Consider the following 21,002-nt stretch of genomic DNA (forward strand, 5'->3'; position numbering starts at 1 on the left):
TTGCTTATACTTAGCAGTACTTTTACCAGTACGCTGACTTGACTGAGTTTACGCATTATTTCGATCTAATTTATAATTAAACAGTATAATATTAACAGTAACCTAAACTTAATCTTGCGCTATTCGAAAGAATACAATCTTATTATTAATGCCAATAAAACTAAGATATTACTTTTTGTCAAAATAAAAATCGCTCTGCTAATATTGATAATAATTCATATTTTCAATTTGAAAACCAGCTTGCTTTTGTTGAGAGCGTCAAGATTCTCAGTTTATTTATTGATTCTTCTTTAAAATTTCAAGAACATAGTCGTATGCGTTTGTTAAATTTTAAGATATGAAAATAACTCTCAGTACCGTTTGGGTTATCTATTTTGAATGACTGTTTTATCGTTTATTATTCTTGTCCTGATAAAATAACAGTAAAAGCACAAACTGTAATGTGTACAAAATACGTGTTATCGATTTTTCTATAATTTAAGAAAATTTGATTATGTCGATTGCAGTGGCTAAAAATGTCATTCCTTTTTAAATTTATTTTTCTTACATTTATGTATTGACTCTATAACAATCAGAAAATCTATTAGAGAAACTAATTCCAAGAAATGCTATTCGTGATAAAAATATAAGACACAAAACTTATTTCTATATTTCTATATTTCTATATTTCTATATTTCTATATTTCTATATTTCTTTAGATACTTAGATGCTGATAGAAAATTGTTAATTTCGAAGTTTCGCCCAAGTATTAACACCATGTGTTACATCATTAGGATATAACGCACCCAGATTTCTTGGCCATTCTATTTAAAGAAACCTAGTTTTAAAGATCGTCTTTGAGTCACAAATACACCTTTTTAAATTTATAATAATTTTTTTAACCATTTAAATGTCTTTCCTAAATCTGCTAAGTCTGACTAATATGCAACACATAAATCAGTCCATTTGCCTGCTCACGAGCATCACATAAGAATAAGCGGCTTTCAGAATCTAAAATTTGAAAAAAGTTAAAATAAAAAGAGTCATTGTCAAAACGTCTTGCACTCACAGATAAAAAAACTTGTAAACTCATCGGGCCAAAACCACCCAGCTTATAATAAAGGGGTTTTTGGTTTCTCATAACCATTATGCCCATCATATATTTGACTTCACGTGGTTCATCGTACCAGTTCGATTGATAGATGGCTGCAGAAAGACCTTCACTCTATAATTTTTGTCCGTTATTATTATTCTTATTACTATTATTATTATTAATTAATAATTCTAAATCAACTTTTTATTACCAGTATGATAACTTCATTAGCATAGTAATAATAGAGGTACAGTCTAAAGTTTAATATCAAAATATAGAGGGCCACTGAGAAAAGTTTGAAACATGTGGTGGGTACCTGAAAATGTTTTTTAATGACACGATAGTTTATACGTAAATTGCATTTTTACCATAACAGTTTCAACTAGTACACATGCCATATGGATGGAGCTCTGAGAGAAATCCAGAAACATGCAAGTTGACATAATCCGGTTAAACTCATCTATATACCTAAAATCCATTTCATATTTATTAGAGAAAAAATTCAGGGGCAATTTTATAGTTCAATTTTTTTTAATTTTTCTTGTAGGATTAACGGTTTTTGAGATATCTCAACTCGGTGGATAGATCACTTAATAAAATTAGTTCTTATAGCGCATATATCCAAATAACCGATTTATTATTAACTCGTTTGCCAGAATAACTGGTTTGCTAGTAATCCTAGAAAAACCAACGGATCTCTAGATATATAGGGTGATTCATTAGGAATGGGCAATCTCTGAACTGAAGATATTACACACCAAAATAAGGCGATTGACCTTAACATGTTTTATACAAATGTTGCAGGTTTACGAGATACAGGGTATTTAAAGTTGGAATTTTATTTTGAAATTTTTTAATAATTTTGTGATTTTAAGCAGTACCATCTTGAAAATTGGCGACTTCTGTTTATTTCATGTGACTCTATTAGTTTTTAAGCATTTGAAACATTCAGCGTAAAGAATCCTAAGCCACTGTTATTACATTGACTTTTTTTAAAGTAGACTTGTGTCGGCACTTATCAGTTTTTCGTGTAAAGAAATTATATGACTATTTTACTGTCACTAAGTAAGAGTGTATTATTTGTAGTAAAAATACTAAATTAAGAAAATGCCACGTCACAATGAATATTCCAACAGTGAAATGCGTGATATGATTTGCGTTTTTGTTCAGTCAAATTATAGTGGACTTGGTGCAGCCAGAAGGTATTTAGAATTATACCCAAATCGAAGACAACCCTATCACAAACTGCTCAGACGTATTTATAGCCACCTAGGCGAAACAGGGTGTTTTCGTCCTAAAACCTTAAATGGCGCTCCAAAAAATATCAACGTCGATGATGAAGAAGAGGTTTTAGCTCGTATTTCAGAAAATTCAGATCTCAGTACTCGTCAGTTAAGTACGGCAACAGAAATAAGCCAATCGTCTATCTGGAGAATTTTAAAGAAAGAGAATCTGCGTCCATATCACTATACACCAAAATTTGCTACCTCAAGATTTACCAGTTTGCCTACAGTTTGCTCAATTTATGGTGAGTAAACAATCCGAAAACCAGGAATTTCTTAATGACCTTCTTATCACTGATGAGGCGAAGTTTACTAGACGAGGTGTTTTTAATTGGAAAAACAATCATTTGTGGGACTCCGAAAATCCACATGCTCTAAAGGAACATTTTCAGCATGAATTCAAGGTAAATATTTGGTGTGGTGTGATTGTGTCCTGTTAAACTTCTTCCTAATTTGAACGGGCCTCTATATTTAAACTTCCTTGAACAACAGTTAAACCCACTACTAGAACATGTGTAATAGCTGGATACTTGGGGCAAGTAAAACAAAGAAGATTCACGAAAGTAGAACAAAGAAGAGTCTTGAAAATTAGCTTTTTTCCCAAATACAAGCTCGAATGGGGTAAAATCATGATAAGAACTTGGTGTCGTGTTGTAACGTAGCGTAAACTGCGTTCCATGATCGTCCAAATTTTCATTAAGTAATGGAAGAGCATCTAACAATGATCGTAGCCTGTCATGTGAGCCATCAAACTCCTGAGGAACTATTTTCACAGCTAAATTAAAAAACTATAAATTTAACATAGGCATATTTATTTCCCCTTCGTCGCACGATGATATATAATACTCGTCCAAAATTAACGGATAAATTTTTTTATACATCTTAATGGTACTTCTTATGGAACTTTTAAAATCTCAAATGCCCTAACTACTCTATCTACTAACTTATCTCTAATAAAAAGGCATCGTCCTTAGTTTGATTCTTTTACTGATTATCTAATTGAACCCAAATATCCTTGATAAAGGCTGTCGTTTCATTGAATAACTGTACTAAATTGTCCGTAATATCGACTCTTGTTTCCGGATTTTTTGGTACGGCTTTTTTATAGCCCTTTATTTAAATTCCAGTAAAGTTTTATTAGTCCTTTCCCAGTTCAAAGACATAGAAAATAGTTTGCTTAGTTATGCATAATATTGTCATCAAAAAAAATATATAAAATTCACACGCATAAAATAGCATTCTCTTTTTTACTTAAAAAAAATAAAGCCTCATGAGACACACCCGCCTAGAATTATAAAAACAGGAATAAAAATAAAATTGAAAATTATGGCTTACTCAGTAGATTAGCCAAGTTAATCGTAGAAACAGCAAGTTCACGAGTTATCTGCTTCCTAATATGCTTCTTGTACATTTGAATGGACTTGATCACCATCATAATACGCAAAATAACTATTATGTACAAAATTGCTTTGACGTCCTTTGTAATGTTGTATTCTTGCTCCTGCACTACAAAGTAAGTGGATTTGCTTTGCTCCATTTACTGATTTGCTTATCGCCAGTACATTGCAATATATTTGGAAAAATAGGTAAAAAAGAAACAGTTTACTTTTAATTGGGCTCAGAATAATCTTTTTCTTCAACAAACCTTATTATTTCTCCATGATTCGACTGGCCAAGGATCACCATGTAATAGCTGGATACTTAGAGCAAGTAACACAAAAAAAGATTCCCCATCTAAAAATGTTTATTGAATGAATTGAAAAATATTTCCATATAAAAAGCAATTAAACAGCGTCACAGTTATAGCTTATTTTGCAAATAGCTGCTATAAACTAGACTCGACTTGCAACCAACTATTAATGTTTATAATAAATAAAATGTAACCTACTTTGCTTTTAAAGAATTTGCCTAATATTAATAATAATTCCTTTGCAGATGTACCATTAGCACGAACTTAACAAATATACCTGGAATACTAATACATATGGCCACGATACCCAAAAATGACCAGAGCTTGGTAGCCGCCATTTTTATAGTGGTTGTGTCCTTTTGATGTTGGTCACTCTGAACATTTTTAGTGTTGCCAACAAAAAATATAATAAATAACGGTAATCAACTTCATGACGCTGAAGCTTGACGGGTGAGTATAGCGGATTGCCTAGTTTTTGGCGATTTGTAAACGACGCTTGGGTATATCGTCTGGAACAGGCGATGTATCTTTCTCCTTATTTAATATGTGAATAATATATCACCATCTTTATTTAAAGGTATTTGGTTCACTGTTTCTCAAAACCGAATTATTGTGAATTGTCGGTCTGTGTTGTTTATGATAGACTAATATATTGAGTTGTGGATAGAATAATATATTTTTATTATATGAATCCTTGCTAATTACAAAGCCTCATAAAATCATCTATATTTTGATTTTTATAGATGGTTGTACCTATTAATGTAGAAACACTGTACATGGAAGGAAAGTAAAACTCGTAATAGTAAAAAAATAGAAAGAAAATAAAAGTGTTTTTAACTGAATTTGTTAAGTAAGTACAAGTAAAAATTTAAATGAAGATCATCATTTTCCTGGTATTAAGATTTATAAGAGTCAACTTTAAGTTTAGATTTATAAGATTCAAGATTATCAGAATAATAAAACAAATATTTTAAAGTGCATCTATCCTAAGTCTTAAATGAAACTTTGTCTCATTTTAGGTGAGGATTTAGAGATTAGATGTTAAATTTAGATTGCTGGGTATGGGGTGAAGTACCGGCCCGGCGCGTCCCCAGGTGGCGGATAGGGGGGAGCCTCAAGCTTATGATCTTTTTTTGAAGCAGAGGCCTGCGGGAGCATACAAGGCTTGTTGTGCCAACCACAACTGGTAGCCTATTAAAACTCCTGCCGCGGACCAACTTCACCTGTCCCAGCTGTCGTGTCGTGGCTAAGGGATCGCACCAGGTTTTAACGATGCCAGGTGGGGCTTGTACCCACCTGTTACACCAGGTCTCCGGCTGTCCGTGGTCACGTCTCGCGAGCCGGAGAAAGGGGGGTCTTGGCTTTGCCGCCCGGACCAAGAGGAGACAACCTCATCAAAAACCTAAATCCAAGATGGGGAGCCAGGTCGAAGGATGCGTGGCTAGATAGAGGACTAGCCGCAACTGGTTTCAACCTTGGGGCACGGGGGGGCACCCCATTGTATATACCCCTTATCCCAGCATGCGGGGCTCTGCTGGGACGGACCTACATTCCCTTGCTACTCGTGGAAACATTATGGACATGAGCAAGAAAACAAAAAAAACAAAAGAACGGAGACAATCCTCCGAACATAACAGTAAGGCAGGAGAAACATCCTCCTCCTCAAAGTAAGTGGCAGGAGCAACAACCTCCTCCTCTCAGATAGCAGGGGCAACACCCTCCACCACAAAGCAAGCGGGAAAAGAAACTGCTTCAAGATCTCAAAGGAGATTTTCCTTTTCTCTTCCAGAACTGGGAAAGCCTGGGGGAAGGGACGATCCACTAAGGCGTGGACTTAGTGGTGCAGGCGTCAGGAAATACCTACGCTTTCTTCACGAGGGCATGTCACCCGAAGAAGCGAGAAAAAAAGTCCTAGACGACAAGGAAAAAAGAAAGGAAGAACAACCTCCTCAAACTTCCAAGGCATCGCCTAAGAAAAACCCCCAAGGTAAGAGGGGAAGTGACTTCATCTCACCCCAACAAAAAAAGGGTGAAAAGAAGCAAAGAACCGGTGACGATCCCCGGGTAATGAAGACGAGCAAGTCTGCAAACATAGTAGGGCAAGCCACCAGCTATGCAAAAGCGGCAAAGCTCATCAGAATCGGAGTATTGCCGGAGGACTACCCTGAGGCAACTCTAACCTCCGAACAACTCACAGATGTGGAGGAAGCAATCGTATCAGAAATGATCAACAGCACAACAAAGGGCCTGCAGTTCTCAGGTATTCATTTTCGCTCGGGAATGATACTTGTGGATTGCGAGTCGGAGCAGACAGCAGAATGGCTGGCTCAGATGGCACCTAGGTTGAAGGAATGGAAAGGGCCAGCGCTGGTAGCGAAAAGAGGAGAGAACATCCCAAAAGCGCATACCATCAGCCTTTTTCTTCCACGGAGCAAAGGGCAAGACACCACAGCTCTCTTGAAACTCATTGGAGTACAGAATCCAGAGATCTCCACCGAGACCTGGAAAGTAATAAGCGCCAAAGGAAATGGCCACGGTCAAGTGCTTTCTGTTGGGATCGACACCAAATCTGCGGCTAGCATCCAGGCAAAGGGATACACTATCCACTACAGGTTTGGGCAAATCCCCGTATCTGGCCTCAGAAAGCAGGAGAAGGCAAAGGACAAAAAGATGGAGCTTGATCCATCCACTTCAGCCTCTACCTCCTCCGAGCCAGTCGCCAATGAGAACACCTCTACGGCGACTGAAACACAAGAGACCGAGGGCATGGACCTCGATCTCAATGTCAACCCGACCACTTCCGCTGAGGAGAATGTCATCAGCAGCGAAGAAGAAGATAGGCTTCTGGGACCTAATGTAGACCATCAGTGGGACGGACCGGATGGCCCTGACAAATCATAAGAGGACTTCACTCTGCCAAACCAGAAGCCTTTAAATTCAGCAAATTAGCACAAATAAACCTGCAACACAAACGAGCATCCTCCGATGTGATTGCACGGATGTTTGTCAAGCAAGATCTGGGACTAGTCTTGATCCAAGAACCCTGGATCAATCGGGGGCAGATCAAGGGTCTGTCAAGCAAAACGTCAAAAGTAATATATGATACCAGGCAGGAATCACCCAGAGCCTGCATTCTTATAAGAAATAACATCAATTACATATGTATTTCAGAACTCATGACACGGGACCTAACACCTATTGTCGTAAATCTCGACATTGGGGACACCAACAGGACCATAGTAATTGCGTCAGCATATTTTGCTGGAGATGGGCCTATGACACCACCAGCAGAAGTGCAAGAGCTGATTCAATACTGTAGCAGATTGCGTCTACCACTCCTTCTAGGCTGCGACGCAAATGCTCACCACATCACATGGGGAAGCACAGATATTAACTTTAGAGGTGAGTGTCTGCTTGAATATCTAACGACAACCGATCTCGAGGTTCTGAATGTGGGAACTACACCAACATTCGTAACTAAATCAAGATCGGAAGTATTAGATATTACTTTAGTCAGCTCCAGTCTCAGAGACCACATCAAGGACTGGAGAGTATCAGCTGAACCATCACTGTCCGACCACAGGATTATCGAATTCAAGCTGGACAGCATTAAATACAATCGACCCGAAAGGAAGGTCCCAGGAAAAACAGACTGGGAATTATACAACACCAATCTGGAAAACAACTTAAATTATCTAAGCTTAAATGGGAAACCGCACCATCTAGACTTAGAGCAGGACTCACAAGCTGTCACACGTGCAATAAATGAGGCGTTCGACTCAAGTTGCCCAGTGACCAGTGAGAGACCCGTTAAAGACGCCCCGTAGTGGAATACACACCTGTCAAAACTAAGGTCAAAAGTGCTTCATCTTTTCAATACAGCGAAAAGAGACGGTAACTGGCAGGTATATGCCGAAGTGCTTACTCTTTATAACAAAGAGATAAGAAAAACCAAAAGACAGCACTTCAGAACTTTCTGTGCGGAAATCGCTAACACTCCGACTGCGGCTAGACTGCACAAAGCAATGGCTAAGGGAGGCACATACCCAATAATGGCCCTCAAAAAGCCAGATGGCACCTACACGAAGGGAGAAGAGGAGCAAGCCATCCTATTACTTCAAACACACTTTCCAGGGTGCGAACCTATAGAAACGGTTCCAATAAAGTACACCAATCCTAAAAAAGAGGACTGGGAAGTTGCAAGGACCGTCTTTACGACAGAAAGGTTGAAATGGGCAATAAACACCTTTCAACCGTACAAGTCACCGGGAGTGGATGGAATTTTTCCTGCTCTCCTACAAAACGGACAAGAGAAAATCCTTCCTCACCTGAGTAGAATAGCAAGGACGAGCTTAGCGTCGGGATACATTCCCAGTAGCTGGCGAAGGGCAAAAGTCACCTTCATACCGAAAATAGGAAAAAAAGATGGGACTGACCCCAAATCTTTTAGACCTATCAGCCTTACGTCTTTCATTCTGAAAAAAATAGAAAAAATTGTAGACAACCATATCAGGAATGACATTCTGGAGAGAGCACCTCTACATCAGTGTCAACATGCTTATAGAGCGGGCAGATCCACAGAAACCGCACTATATCAACTGACACAAATCATCCAGAAAAGCCTGAATGAGAAAGAAACAGCCATCTGTGCCTTTCTAGATATATCTGGGGCATTTGATAACACGTCACATGTAGCGGTAAAAAATGCCCTGGAAAAAAGAAATTTGAACAAAACCATAATCCGATGGATTTGTCAAATGCTTGCCACGCGTACGGCTGAGACTACTGTGGGCGAACAGACCACAGGCATCAAAACTACTCGTGGCACGCCTCAAGGAGGGGTAACTTCACCCTTACTATGGAGTCTAGTAGTCGATGAACTACTTGAGATATTGACAAATCTCGGTTTCACCTGCATAGGATATGCTGATGATATCGTTATTATAGTCAAAGGCAGGTATAAGGGCACTTTATACGACCTCATACAAAGAAGCCTAAGCATCACGGAAGAATGGTGCACATCAGTGGGGCTGAGCATAAATTCAGCGAAAACTACTATCGTACCATTCACTCGTAAAAGGAAAATGCAACCCACCAGGGACATCCACCTGGGCGGACAAGTTGTACATACATCGGATGAAGTAAAATATCTAGGAGTGACACTGGATAGTAAGCTTAGTTGGAACAAGCATCTAGAATTCACAGTAAACAAGGCCACTAAAGCCATTATGATCTGTAGGAACCTAGCGGGTAAAAACTGGGGATGCTCCCCAAAAATACTGCGATGGATGTACACCATGATGGTTAAACCCATAATCACATATGGGGCAGTGGTGTGGCATGACACTACAAAGTTAAGTACAGTAAGGCGTAAACTTGACAAGGTTCAAAGACTTGCATGCGTATGCATTACAGGAGCTATGAAAACATGCCCCACAGCAGCACTGGAGGTCATAGTTGACCTGGCACCTCTTCACCTGGCAGTAGAGGGAGCTGCTAAAAGGGCCATGTTCAGATTAGCAAGGGATAGAACAAATAGTAGGGACATTGATCAGAGAGCCTGGGTATCTCAAACAAGATCCATTCCCCTGTTCGATCTTCCCAAGGACGATATAACTCGGGAATATCACTTTGTTAGGAATTTCAGTACAAAAATTGACAGCAAAGACTGGGAAAATGGATCTGTCGCCCGCTCACTTAAACAGAATACTATCAAATGGTACACAGATGGTTCTAAAACCGAAAAAGGAACAGGAGCTGGAGTATTTGGGCCTGGCACCAAATACTCAGAGCCACTGGGAAAATACACCAGTGTCTTTCAAGCGGAAATACACGCTATAGAGAGATGCGCTCAATTAATCCTGAACAAAGACTACCTCAAGCAGGACATCGCAATCTTCACCGACAGTCAAGCAGCCATAGCAGCACTGAGTTCACATGTCATCAGTTCTAAAATGGTAAGAGACTGTTTGGGCAAACTTAATGAGGTAGGAAAGAGAAATAAAGTCACAATATTGTGGGTACCTGGACATACAGGCGTGCAAGGTAACGAAGAAGCCAATATTCTGGCAAAAAAGGGATCTGGTTCTCAATTTGTAGGACCGGAACCTTTCTGCGGCATAGGAAAGAATACTTACCTATATGAGCTTACAAAAATGGAGGATCAACTCAGAGAAAGCCTCTGGGATGATCATCCAGGGTTGAGACACTCCAAGATGTTCCTTGGAACCCTCGACCCAAAAAAATCTAAAGCTCTAGTAAGTTTAACTAAAACTAAACTACGGATTGTAACAGGATTCCTAACAGGGCACTGTCACCTTCGAGAACACCGCAGGAAACTAAAACTAGAACAGACAGGTGAATGCAGATTCTGTGGGGAAGAGGAAGAGACCCCAGAACACCTAGTAACTGCATGCGAAACAGTTGCCGAAAGTCGTGCCATGCACCTCGGTAATTATGAAATTCCAGAAGGAAATATCTCATTACTGGAACCGTCACAACTACTAGCCTTTATTAAAGCCATAGGATTGTACGAAGTAATTTGACTTGAGAATAACATCAAGCAGTAATTAGAAAGGGGCACACAATAGATCTTTTAGGTCGCAGTGAAACTTCACCCTTATTTTAATCTAATCTAATCTAATCTAGGTGAGGATTACTTTCTTTCATAAATTTTAACGAAATTCTTAAAGAAGTACAAGCAAAATTACAGATTTAACGCAACTATCTTAAATTCTTAACTAAATGCAACGTAACTTTCTATTTTGTATTTTTGTAAACATAACCTCTCAAAAACTTTAATTGTTTTGTTTCCCCACAATTAGAACAACTCAGATTTGTCAGAGTGACCAACATCGAAAGGACACAATCACGCAAAATGGCGACCCTCTAGTAGTGGTCATTTACTTTTCAGTGAATTGGCAATCCAGGTATATTTATTAAGTTCGTGACCACTAGCCTAAGGCGGAACATGTGGTTTATACAAGACGGGGGCGCTGCCACATTTTCACTCTGCCAGTACGGCGATACCTGAATGAACATTTTCCTGACTGGGGTGGATTAAGCGTGGCAGTGAATTTGTTTGGCCACCTAGAAGGCCAGACTTAAACCCTCTAGACTTCTCAATATGTCACACATGAAGGACATGGTTTACAAAGATACAATTAATTCCATCGAAGAATTACGACAGAAAATTCAAGAAGCTGCTAATATTATCAAAGATACTCGACAAATGTTATTTAGTATTCAAAGATCTTTAAGGAGACGCCTTACAAATTGTATTGAAGTGGAAGTCGGGCATTTTGAGCATTTACTTTAATAGTTTTCTTTTAATATTGTTACTGATTGTTATTTGTTGTCTTTACTGTAGTTAGCCAGCATAGTAGTAATTTAAAACAATAAATTCCCATTAAGTCAATGTAATAACGGTGGCTTAGGATTTTTTACGCTGAATGTTTAAAATGCAAATAACTTAAAAACTGATAGAGTTACATTTATTCAAAATTGAACTGCCTTTTAGATTTTCTAATCGTTTTAGCCATAACTGATTAGGCAAGAAAGATATATTGTAAATTACCTAAGTAACAGGGTTTAACTGATGCCCTTTATAAATAATGCTAAATTCATTACAAAATTCGTAATTTTCATGTCAAAACACATAAAGTGGCCAAGTTTCAAGACGATACTGCTTAAAATCACCAAATTTATTAAGAAATTTCAAATTAAAATTCCATACCCTGTATCTCGTAAATCTGCAACATTTGTATAAGACATGGTAAGCTCAATCGCCATATTTTGGTGTGTAGTATCTCCAGTTCAGAGATTGCCCATTCTAAATGAATCACCCTGGATAAACCAAATGGGTCCAGTACTTGATGAGTTTATTTTTATGAATACATTTATCACTTCTTATCATACCTCTCATAGCTTCAGCGGTTTTCCAAATATCTCGACTTATTGAACCCAACACTTGATGGCTTTTGTTTACACAACCGATTTTTCCGAATAACTGGTTTCTCTGGAGTTATCTAAGTGGGTCTATATATGGGAGTTATCTAGACTATAATATAGATCTCATTCTTCTCAATCGCTTCTTACCATTTTTTTTATAAGATCAACGCTTTTCAGTAAATTTCGATTAAATCTATATCTCAAATAAATTGAGTGAACAGTTGTTGGCTTATATAACTTGCCGCTGATCTGATCATAATTATCTAGATAACTGTTTTCCTTTTGATTTTATCAAAAAATATGTAAAGACTGTTGTAAAATATGTAAAGTTATAGATCCTACTCTACTAAATTTAATAAATATATTTTTTTAGGAAATTATAGACACTGACTAAATATAAATTTAGGTGTCAGACTTCTGACTAGTTTTTACAATCTTGTATCGAAAAGATTAAGCTGATGATTACCTAATAATCGACAAATGCCATCTAACACACTTTTTCATAAAAAGCACAGATCCGAGCTCTGGATCTTCCACACCATCACTTTCCATGGATTTTAACTTGTACGTGTCGAAATGCTGAAAAACATGTTGCAACACCTTTAGGCGCACTATCGGATAAGCCAACACTGACACCAATAGGAATTCCGAGTAGGAGTCGTAGCAGGAGGCAAAGAATATGTCAATTACTTGAATGACATATGCTTTCTAGAAAAAGAGATGGATTTATTTTTATTTTTTTGCTATGAAATTGGATTCACCGTTAAGTACTACTCACCACAAAATTCTTTCTAGCATCAAAAGGAAACCACGTGGATAAGGGTAAACTCCTCACTAAATAGGTGTTATTATCCACAACCACCTGCTCCTCATTCTCAAAAAATGGCCTCATAGAATATGAGATCTCTGTCGAAACCATTATAAAGAGGTAGAACTTGATATTTTTATTTATCTCCTTAATAAATATTCTTTCGATTTTTTTAACTTGTTCTTCACCCTCCATACTTTCCTCACTATTAATTATGTTATTAATTAACCTCCTGAAGCCTTGTGACCAGACTAAGCAAATTCTAATCAAAGTGATGGTACACAGAGGAGTAATAATAAGATTCTTGAAGAGTTCTGTGAAGTTAATTTGATCGCTGGTTACAATTACAATTAGTTCCAAATAGCATGCGAGTATGAACAATATCATGTATCCAAAGCAAGTTTTCGAATAAATGTTGTAGCAAGTTTGTCTAATTTGATGGTTTTGAAAGATGAATTGGTGGGGGAATATGCCCATGGTAGCACAGCATATTAAAGACATTCGGAGAAAAGCTGATTTTGGATAATTCTAGAAAAAATCTTTCATTTACCATTGATTGACTTATTTTATCAGTTTATTTGATTTTCAAATTTTTGATTTTAAGAATATGGTCATGGATGCAAAAATATGGATTCTACCATTTAATTATTTGATCAAAAGTAGCTGAACAAGAGTCCCATGTCGATAGGTTTATTTTGATTTTTGATTTTTTTATATTGTGAGAAAACTGTAATCTCTGCATGTATAGGAAAAAGCAGCTGAAAAAGAGCTCCATATCGATGAGTTTATTATTGTTTACAGCATTTTATCAATACATTTTGGAAATTTGTTTTAAACTTTGCTTTTAATATTTTCAGTTAAAATATGGTTAACTATAGATTTTTTGAGAGGTTTCTTAAAAAAAACATTAATTTTATTGTCCATACAGCCGGATATGCACCAAAGTCATATTCTCAAAGTTAATATTATGTGGTAATTTATTTTTCGCAATTCCCACTTTGTTTGAAAGTATAGATTTTCCAAATAAAAACCTAACAAAAAGATTATTATTATTCAAGAAGCTGATATGTTAAGTGTTGTGCCTGGTCAATCGGCATGGATTTTCACCGAAATATCGGTCAGCTCAAAATCAGTCCAACAATTATAGTTTCGAGTAAAAAACAGATGTCCACCACACTGGATGCATCTTATGAAAAATAAGTAAAATCCGGAATTGACACTGAAACCAGAGTTTCGATCATTAGGGATGATCAAGCCATCGCTCTTGGGTATAATTATCATATAGTGGGTCCAAGATAAATATGTCTATCATGGGGATCTCGGCAGCTATAGGAGATACGAGGTTGATTAAATTAGAGAAAAGTTCCGCATTTTAGAGTCTAACAATACGCCGTTTAGAAAGTTTTAAAATTTTGAGTAGATCCGGAGATATTCGAGAAAAACCGAAATTTGCCGATTTCGTTTTTATTTTTTTCTGGCGTTGTTTAAAGAGATATGGAAAAACAAAAGACACTTTCTCATGGCCACTTTTTAAGCTCTAAAAAATAATATTGCGAGATTTTTCGTACTACGTTTCGTTTCGAAGAAAACATCATCAACTTATTTTTTTTATATGGCGCCTAAAAAAGTACACCCTGTATAAAATAGCATATTTTATTACGTTTTTAATATATAATATTTAAGGGGGTAATTCCTGAACCCATTTTAAAATGAAAAGTTCCTATAAACATTTGTCCTGAACGTCTTAACTTTTGAGATACAGGTTGTTAAAGTTCTCAAAAAAAATCGGTTTCTTAATAATAACTTAAACAATATTATAGACATTTTTATGAAATTCAGTACATGTATTCTATGCATCAAGACGCAAGCTTGATGTGCAAAAAAAATTCTCTGCCAGTGGCATCCCAACAGAGTTTCTATTGAATATTTTTAGTGAAAAAAATATTACGTCACTGCTTTTTCTTAAAACAAAAATTATTTTTAAAATCCTCTATTACTTTTTAGCAAATTTGATCTCTTAGTTTTCTTTTGTCCGACGCATGGTTTTCGCTTAAAAAAATAAAAATAATTTTACTACAAAAATGTTTGTTCGTCGATTGCAAGCAAATTAAGGGATCAGATTTATTACAAGAAGTATGAAGAGTTAAAAAATTCAAAGAATTTAAGAATTACTCATGTTCTTAACGCGTTTAAAAAGTAAATGGGAGTAAAAAAGTGCCGTAAAGCGCCCTTATAAATATCGCAAATAAAGTCGCGGAGTCGCCTATGCATGTTTCTTACTGTATATCTCTTATTTCATGCGTCGGACAAAAAAAAACCAAGAGATGAAATTTGCTAAAAAGTGATTGAGGATTTTAAAAATAGATAAAATAAAAATAATTTTTATTTAAAGAAAAAGCAATGGCGTAGTATTTCTTTCATTTTTTATTATATTTAATACAAAGCCTGTAGGGACACCACTGGCAAAGGAAATATTTCTTTTTGCACATCAAAAAATACGACGTCTTGATGCATGGAATACATGTACCAAATACCATAAAAATGTCTACAATATTGTTTATTATTAAAAAACTGATTTTTTTAAAACTTTAACACCCTGTATCTTAAGAGTTAAGATTTTTAGGACATATGTTCATAAATACTTTTTTTCTTTAAATGGGTTCAGGAATCACCTTATCACTTAAATGTTAGCACGTTGTTGTAGCTGTTTTTTTATTTAAAAAAATATAATTTGAATAAATAGGTAGTTTTTAAGAATATAATAAATACTTACCATCTTTTGTACACCCGTTAACTACTACAATACAATAGCAAGTAACTAAAAGCCCTCAGCCGTCAAATCTAGGGGGCGTGAGCCACAAAAAAAGTCCTTTTTTAATTATAATTCTCTCAAGAGAATAGATTTTAAGTAGTAATTATAGCGACACTGATGTTTTATGAAAGAAAATGAAAGTATGTAATTTTTTTGTATTTAATTATAGTGCACGTGCTTTCTGGTTTTATTTAAAACTTTCGTGTATATAGCTCTTAAACCCTCTTCTCCGCTTAATCCTATTTAACCTTTCAAAGAGGCCTCTCAATTTCTTTGTAAAAGCAATAATATTTCCACATTTTTTGTCAGAAAAACTTAAGAAGGCAGTGAATTCCTCTATTGAAATCAATCAGTAAATATCTCATTCCCCATTATTTTAACAAAAAAATATCAAGATATAGAATTTGTATATAAAATATTTCTGTGAAATATAGATAACTGTAAATTTTATTGTAAAATCGAAAATATTCCAAATTTCTTGACTGGAAGTTTCACTAGGCTGTCATTCCCTATAATTGATAATGCTTGTCCCATTTTCGTATACATCTCATTCCCTCCGGTCCATTTAAAAAGTACATGATTACCAAGTTTATAGATTAGACTTTTCTCTTTAATAATGATAAAACTACATTTTTTTTGTAGAATCGAAAATCATGAGACGGTCTTATCACTAACCAAAACGTGAAGATAAAAGTGCGTTTTAATTTAATTGAGAGATGCTAAAATCATTACCAAAACACATGTTGAGGGTAAAATAAAGAGTTTTGGTTAATGGTAAAATTGTCTCGTGATTTGAGTGTGAACCAAAGGTTCCAACCATAGAACTAGAATCAATGATATTTTCGATTTTTTGGCTGAAAGCTTCACTAGTCAGTCATTTCGTATAATTAGTTGAATCTGATATATTTTCTTAAATATCTCATTTCTTATTGGCCCAATAAAAAAATATCTAGATAAAATTTTTTCTAGATATTTTTTTTACCGACTTTGTAGATGAGACTTTTCTCTTTAATAATGATTACTACAAAATTTTCTTGTAAATGTTATCATATTTCAGATTTCTTGGTAGGAAGCTTCACTAGACAGTCATTTCTGATAATTGAAGTGTCTTATTTCCTATTAGTTCAATAAGTATATAGATATCGAATTTGTAGGTTAGACTTTTCTCTTGAATTACGATGTTTGGAAATTTTCTTGTAAATGTCACAATATTATAGATTTACTTACCGCAAGCTTTAATAGGGAGTCATGGCCTATAAATGGTTGAGTCTGGCATATGTTCTTAAATATCTCATTCCCTGTTCGTCCAATAAAAAAATAGATAGGTACCCAACTTTTAGATTTAACTTTTAATATATAACTGAAAGATTCTTGCAAATGTCACAATACTTAACCCTGGAATACTATAGCTAATTCATGGGCTGCTAATACTATTGCTACGTAAAATTTACGTATATATTAAAATACTTGAAACATTAAACTCTTAAAAGGATTAGCAGAAAATAAAAGACTTGAAAAAATACTGTTTTTATAAATATATATTGAACATAAAATTTATAAACGTGGATAAAAAAGGTAGAAAAAACTAAAAACATTACTGACATATTTTAATTTGAAGCTCTTCACAAATCCGTTTTTTGCATTTGGGACAGTAGGTAACTGTCATACGTCTCTTAGCTGAAGGACAAGTTGAATAATTTTTTCTCTTTGGTTATCCTCTGCAATAGGTTCTATTTTTCTTGTTCAGTCATATATAAGTTTGTCTACAGTTTAGTTTTTCCCCCTTGCTAAATAATATTCTGAAAATATATTACATACGAGTTAATAGATGCCATGTTAATCATGTTATAAAAACAAAAACTCAAAGGTCATCGTTTAGTTTTACGGTTAGTGCACATATTTTGGCACATTTAATCAAAGGTATCAACTGACCCTTTAGTTGAATTGTAAGTTTCTATAATATATGGCTTTTTTAAATCAGGTTTAATTTTTTCAATAGTAGTGTGGATTCTGGAAATAAGATTTACTGTTTTATTTTGCTTTGCTTCATATGAAACTAAAGTACTTTTGTGACTATATACAAAAGTTGTAGTTCCTTGTCGTTCATTTTTATTTTCTTTATTATTTGTAGTGGCAGATGGGCTTTATTCTTCCGAATAGTGCCCACTACCGTAAGACTACTAATGGCACAGACGTAAACCAATTATCCATGGTACGTTTCTGTAGTTCAATGAATAGGCTTCGTAAGCTGCTCCACAAAAAAATCAACTAATGATTTACTATATGTATTTGTTGATTTACCCAGATATGGTGAGGCGTTGATTAAATATTTCGTCGCCACATCACAAAACATTACAATTTTTAGACCATACTTTGACAGTTTATTTGAAATGTACATCCTGAAGGGACATTTTCCTCTAAACCCTACTAATTGTACGTGCCTGGTTTGAAACTTCTTTTACGCAGTCAGAAATTCAAAGCGTCCCTTGCTTGAAAAAGTTTTATTGAAGCAAACTTTTGTTGATAAGTGGTTGTCTTTTAAAGCAGAAAGTATGTATGGACCCAAAAGCAATTTAAGTTCGACCAGATTTGTTTCAGATACAGTTTGTGATGCCACTTTATAATTTTTATTTTGTCTTATAATTTCCTGATTTGTGTAAAATAAGACTTTGTTTAAAAGTGTATCAAGGAAAAATCACTGAAAGTGTGTAACTGGTTGTAGCAATTCCTATGATCAATATTTATGGATGGTATTTTTTCTCTCTTTTTAGGTTAAGTTTTCCACATACAACCATTTTTGCCTAGTAAATTTTTAACCTGTGGAACAACTGTGCAGTCTAGAGTGAGTAACTTCATCAGGCGTTACAAAAAACAAACTTACTTCAAAGGCGTAAAAAGCAAAAAACAAACTTACCGAAGTACTTGGGGTAGACAACCTAGCTTGAACAATATTAGAGTTTTGACCTCTTTTAGAAATTTGAAAAGTACCTGGGTAACAAAAGGTGTTTTTTAAGTTATTCTCAAACGTTTCCTCAATGTCGTTCTCATCAGGAGCAAAATTAGGATCGGCTACGCTATCGTCAGAGTCACTACTCCGGTACAACAGCTCTTCCAGGTTGTCTATCTGTTAAACTTTTTTGAGATATTTTTTGGTAATCTAATACTGCTTATCACTATAACCACGTCAAAATTACGTCCTAAATAATATACGGTTAATACTATAGCTACGTAAAAAATAATTGTCGGCTTTTAGAGATTCGGCTTCAACCAATACTGTAAATACACAGATCGAACTAGTTCAGGCGTGTCATACTCCTGATAGACCGCTCAAAGCACTATTGAGCGCTAAGGTGGGAGAAGGTAATAAAATTGAAGTGACACGCTAAACAGTGCTGTCCGCACGTAAATATTACGTACAATAGCATTCCAGGGTTAATCATAACACTTTTTCTGTAATTGCTGATGCCTGGCATATTTTTCCAAATATCTCACTTCTTATTGGTCCGCAGGAAAAATGTGTAGATAACCTACTAGATCAGATAAATACTAGGATCAGACATTTCAGTTAAAAAAAAACGGTTAGTATAATTTTTCCTATAAGTTGAACGGTATTCAAGAGATCTTAGCTCAAATACGTAAAAGCTAATTATTTTTCTCATTAAAAAAGGCAATTTTAAAGTTCTAGCCCGAAAAGCCTTCGCCGAATTTCTGCTCTTTTATATGCAAACCGCGACTTAAACGGCTTAATTTGGCTTTTGGAAAATTAGAGAAAAGAAACGAGAGTGGCTGGTTCCAATTTCACGCGGGTCTAAGCATGCTTAATTTATTACTTACTTTAATACGTCATACCATCATGGTATTAACTCGAAGGAAAATTAGTCGGTCGACTTTGGGAGGGTCGACGATTTTATTTTAAATTCAATTGTCTGGATTATGGCGCTAGAAAGTAGATTTATACTTCTTTAAGTGGGGGTACGGAGGTTTTTCTCCAAGGATGGTTTACTGAATGGTCCGGAAAAATTATGGAATCCGCCTTACTCGTAAATTTATTCACGGTATATTTGCACCACTGTTTTCATACGTTCTTCCTGGTGTCCACCTACCTATATTGACCTTGAGATCGAGAAATCTTACGTCCAAGATTATGATTTAAAATGTTTAAATATAACCTCAAAGACTACTATATTATAGACTACTTATGTATAGACAGACATAAGTAGATTCATTCATGTATTCGACATTCCGAGAATATCCTCAAATATCCTTCATATTACTGGGATATTAGAAACAGATTCGAGTTCCCTGGAAGACTTAAGAGAGTTTATCCTCATCGTCTTTTTTGACTAGAATCACCTGATCATCAGCATATTGCCCAGACTTACTACCTCCTATAGTTATATAATGAAAATTAGGTATTTGATCATAAAAGACGAAGTAGAAGCCCCTTACAATTCTGAATATTAATTATTACCTTTCCTTATATGGATGCAGTTTTTCTTTTATATCACTTTGATCTACAAACTTGTTGGTTGACCCCTTGGATTCTTAGAAACCATTTAATGTTATCTGTAATATAATAGAATGAATATGAAGAGAAAGCTGGCGACAGATCAGTTATTAAGTATATACTTCAACTACGCGTGAAATATTGAGTATGTATACAGAATATGAGCATTCCCCCTCAAACAATAACACTCCTTAATCAATATTCTTTTTTTTATTTTTTCGTTATTATCAATCGATATGCAGCCCTACCACTCTGATACACCTATTTCTAAAAAAAATCCGTTTCTGTACCTTTCTGCTGAGATCCTGAACAAACGTGGCCATTTTGTTTAGGATCATAAGACGTAGATGTAGATGAAATAATATCATGTGGCATTAAGAAATTAACACTTAGGGTGAGCGAAATCTAAAGATATCGTAGTTTTCTCTTTGTTGAAAATAGTCGAGGTCCTAATCTCAATACTGTTATGGAAACATTTTCAAAGAAGCATCCTTATTGTTGGGTTTGAAAACGGGCAATCCGGATATCAGCAAGAAATTGCAACAGTAAGTAAAGAATTGAATTAGAAGCCACTTGTGGTTCTATCACCTATTTACAGTCTTCAACTGTCAATTGGAGGCAGAATTTAATTACTGCTGTGCAGCTTCAATCGACTTTCCTATTGAGATCCATCTGATCTACGCAGCTCTAGCGAAAGCCTTCTACCGCAGCAAAGGACCAAGGATAACCACGTTTTATCTGAAGGAAAGGTGACGCGGACCATCTTAATTGGCGAAAAGAATAAGTGGTCATTTGATGACACTCTCAATACTTTTTTCTATAGTCAAAAGTGTTTTTCTATACCTAAAAATTATTTGATGCTACACCTATCTATTATTT

General features: G+C 35.6%; 1 protein-coding gene across 1 annotated transcript; it reads right to left on the reverse strand.

Moving 5' to 3' along the window:
- Positions 1–640: 640 nt before the first annotated feature.
- LOC126750155 (odorant receptor 30a-like) lies at positions 641–19,947 on the reverse strand. Its single transcript, XM_050459676.1, has 7 exons — positions 19,891–19,947; positions 12,775–13,332; positions 12,463–12,704; positions 1,442–1,541; positions 1,285–1,389; positions 1,050–1,205; positions 641–991 (listed from the first exon to the last, which is right to left on the reverse strand). Exons 1-7 carry the CDS (start codon positions 19,945–19,947, stop codon positions 938–940), a joined length of 1,272 nt encoding a protein of 423 aa, XP_050315633.1. The 3' UTR covers positions 641–937.
- Between the last annotated feature and the right edge of the window lie 1,055 nt (positions 19,948–21,002).

This window comes from Anthonomus grandis, chromosome 2 (genome assembly GCF_022605725.1).
Source record: "Anthonomus grandis grandis chromosome 2, icAntGran1.3, whole genome shotgun sequence".
NCBI lineage: Eukaryota > Metazoa > Arthropoda > Insecta > Coleoptera > Curculionidae > Anthonomus > Anthonomus grandis.

Coding starts and splice junctions, on each gene's coding strand:
- LOC126750155 (XM_050459676.1), bottom strand. CDS start 19,947: ATGAGGATAAACTCTCTTAAGTCTTCCAGGGAACTCGAATCTGTTTCT. Junction 1,390..1,441: donor TACTAGTTGAAACTGTTATG/GTAAAAATGCAA, acceptor AAACATTTTCAG/GTACCCACCACATGTTTCAA. Junction 992..1,049: donor GTTTACAAGTTTTTTTATCT/GTGAGTGCAAGA, acceptor TTCAAATTTTAG/ATTCTGAAAGCCGCTTATTC.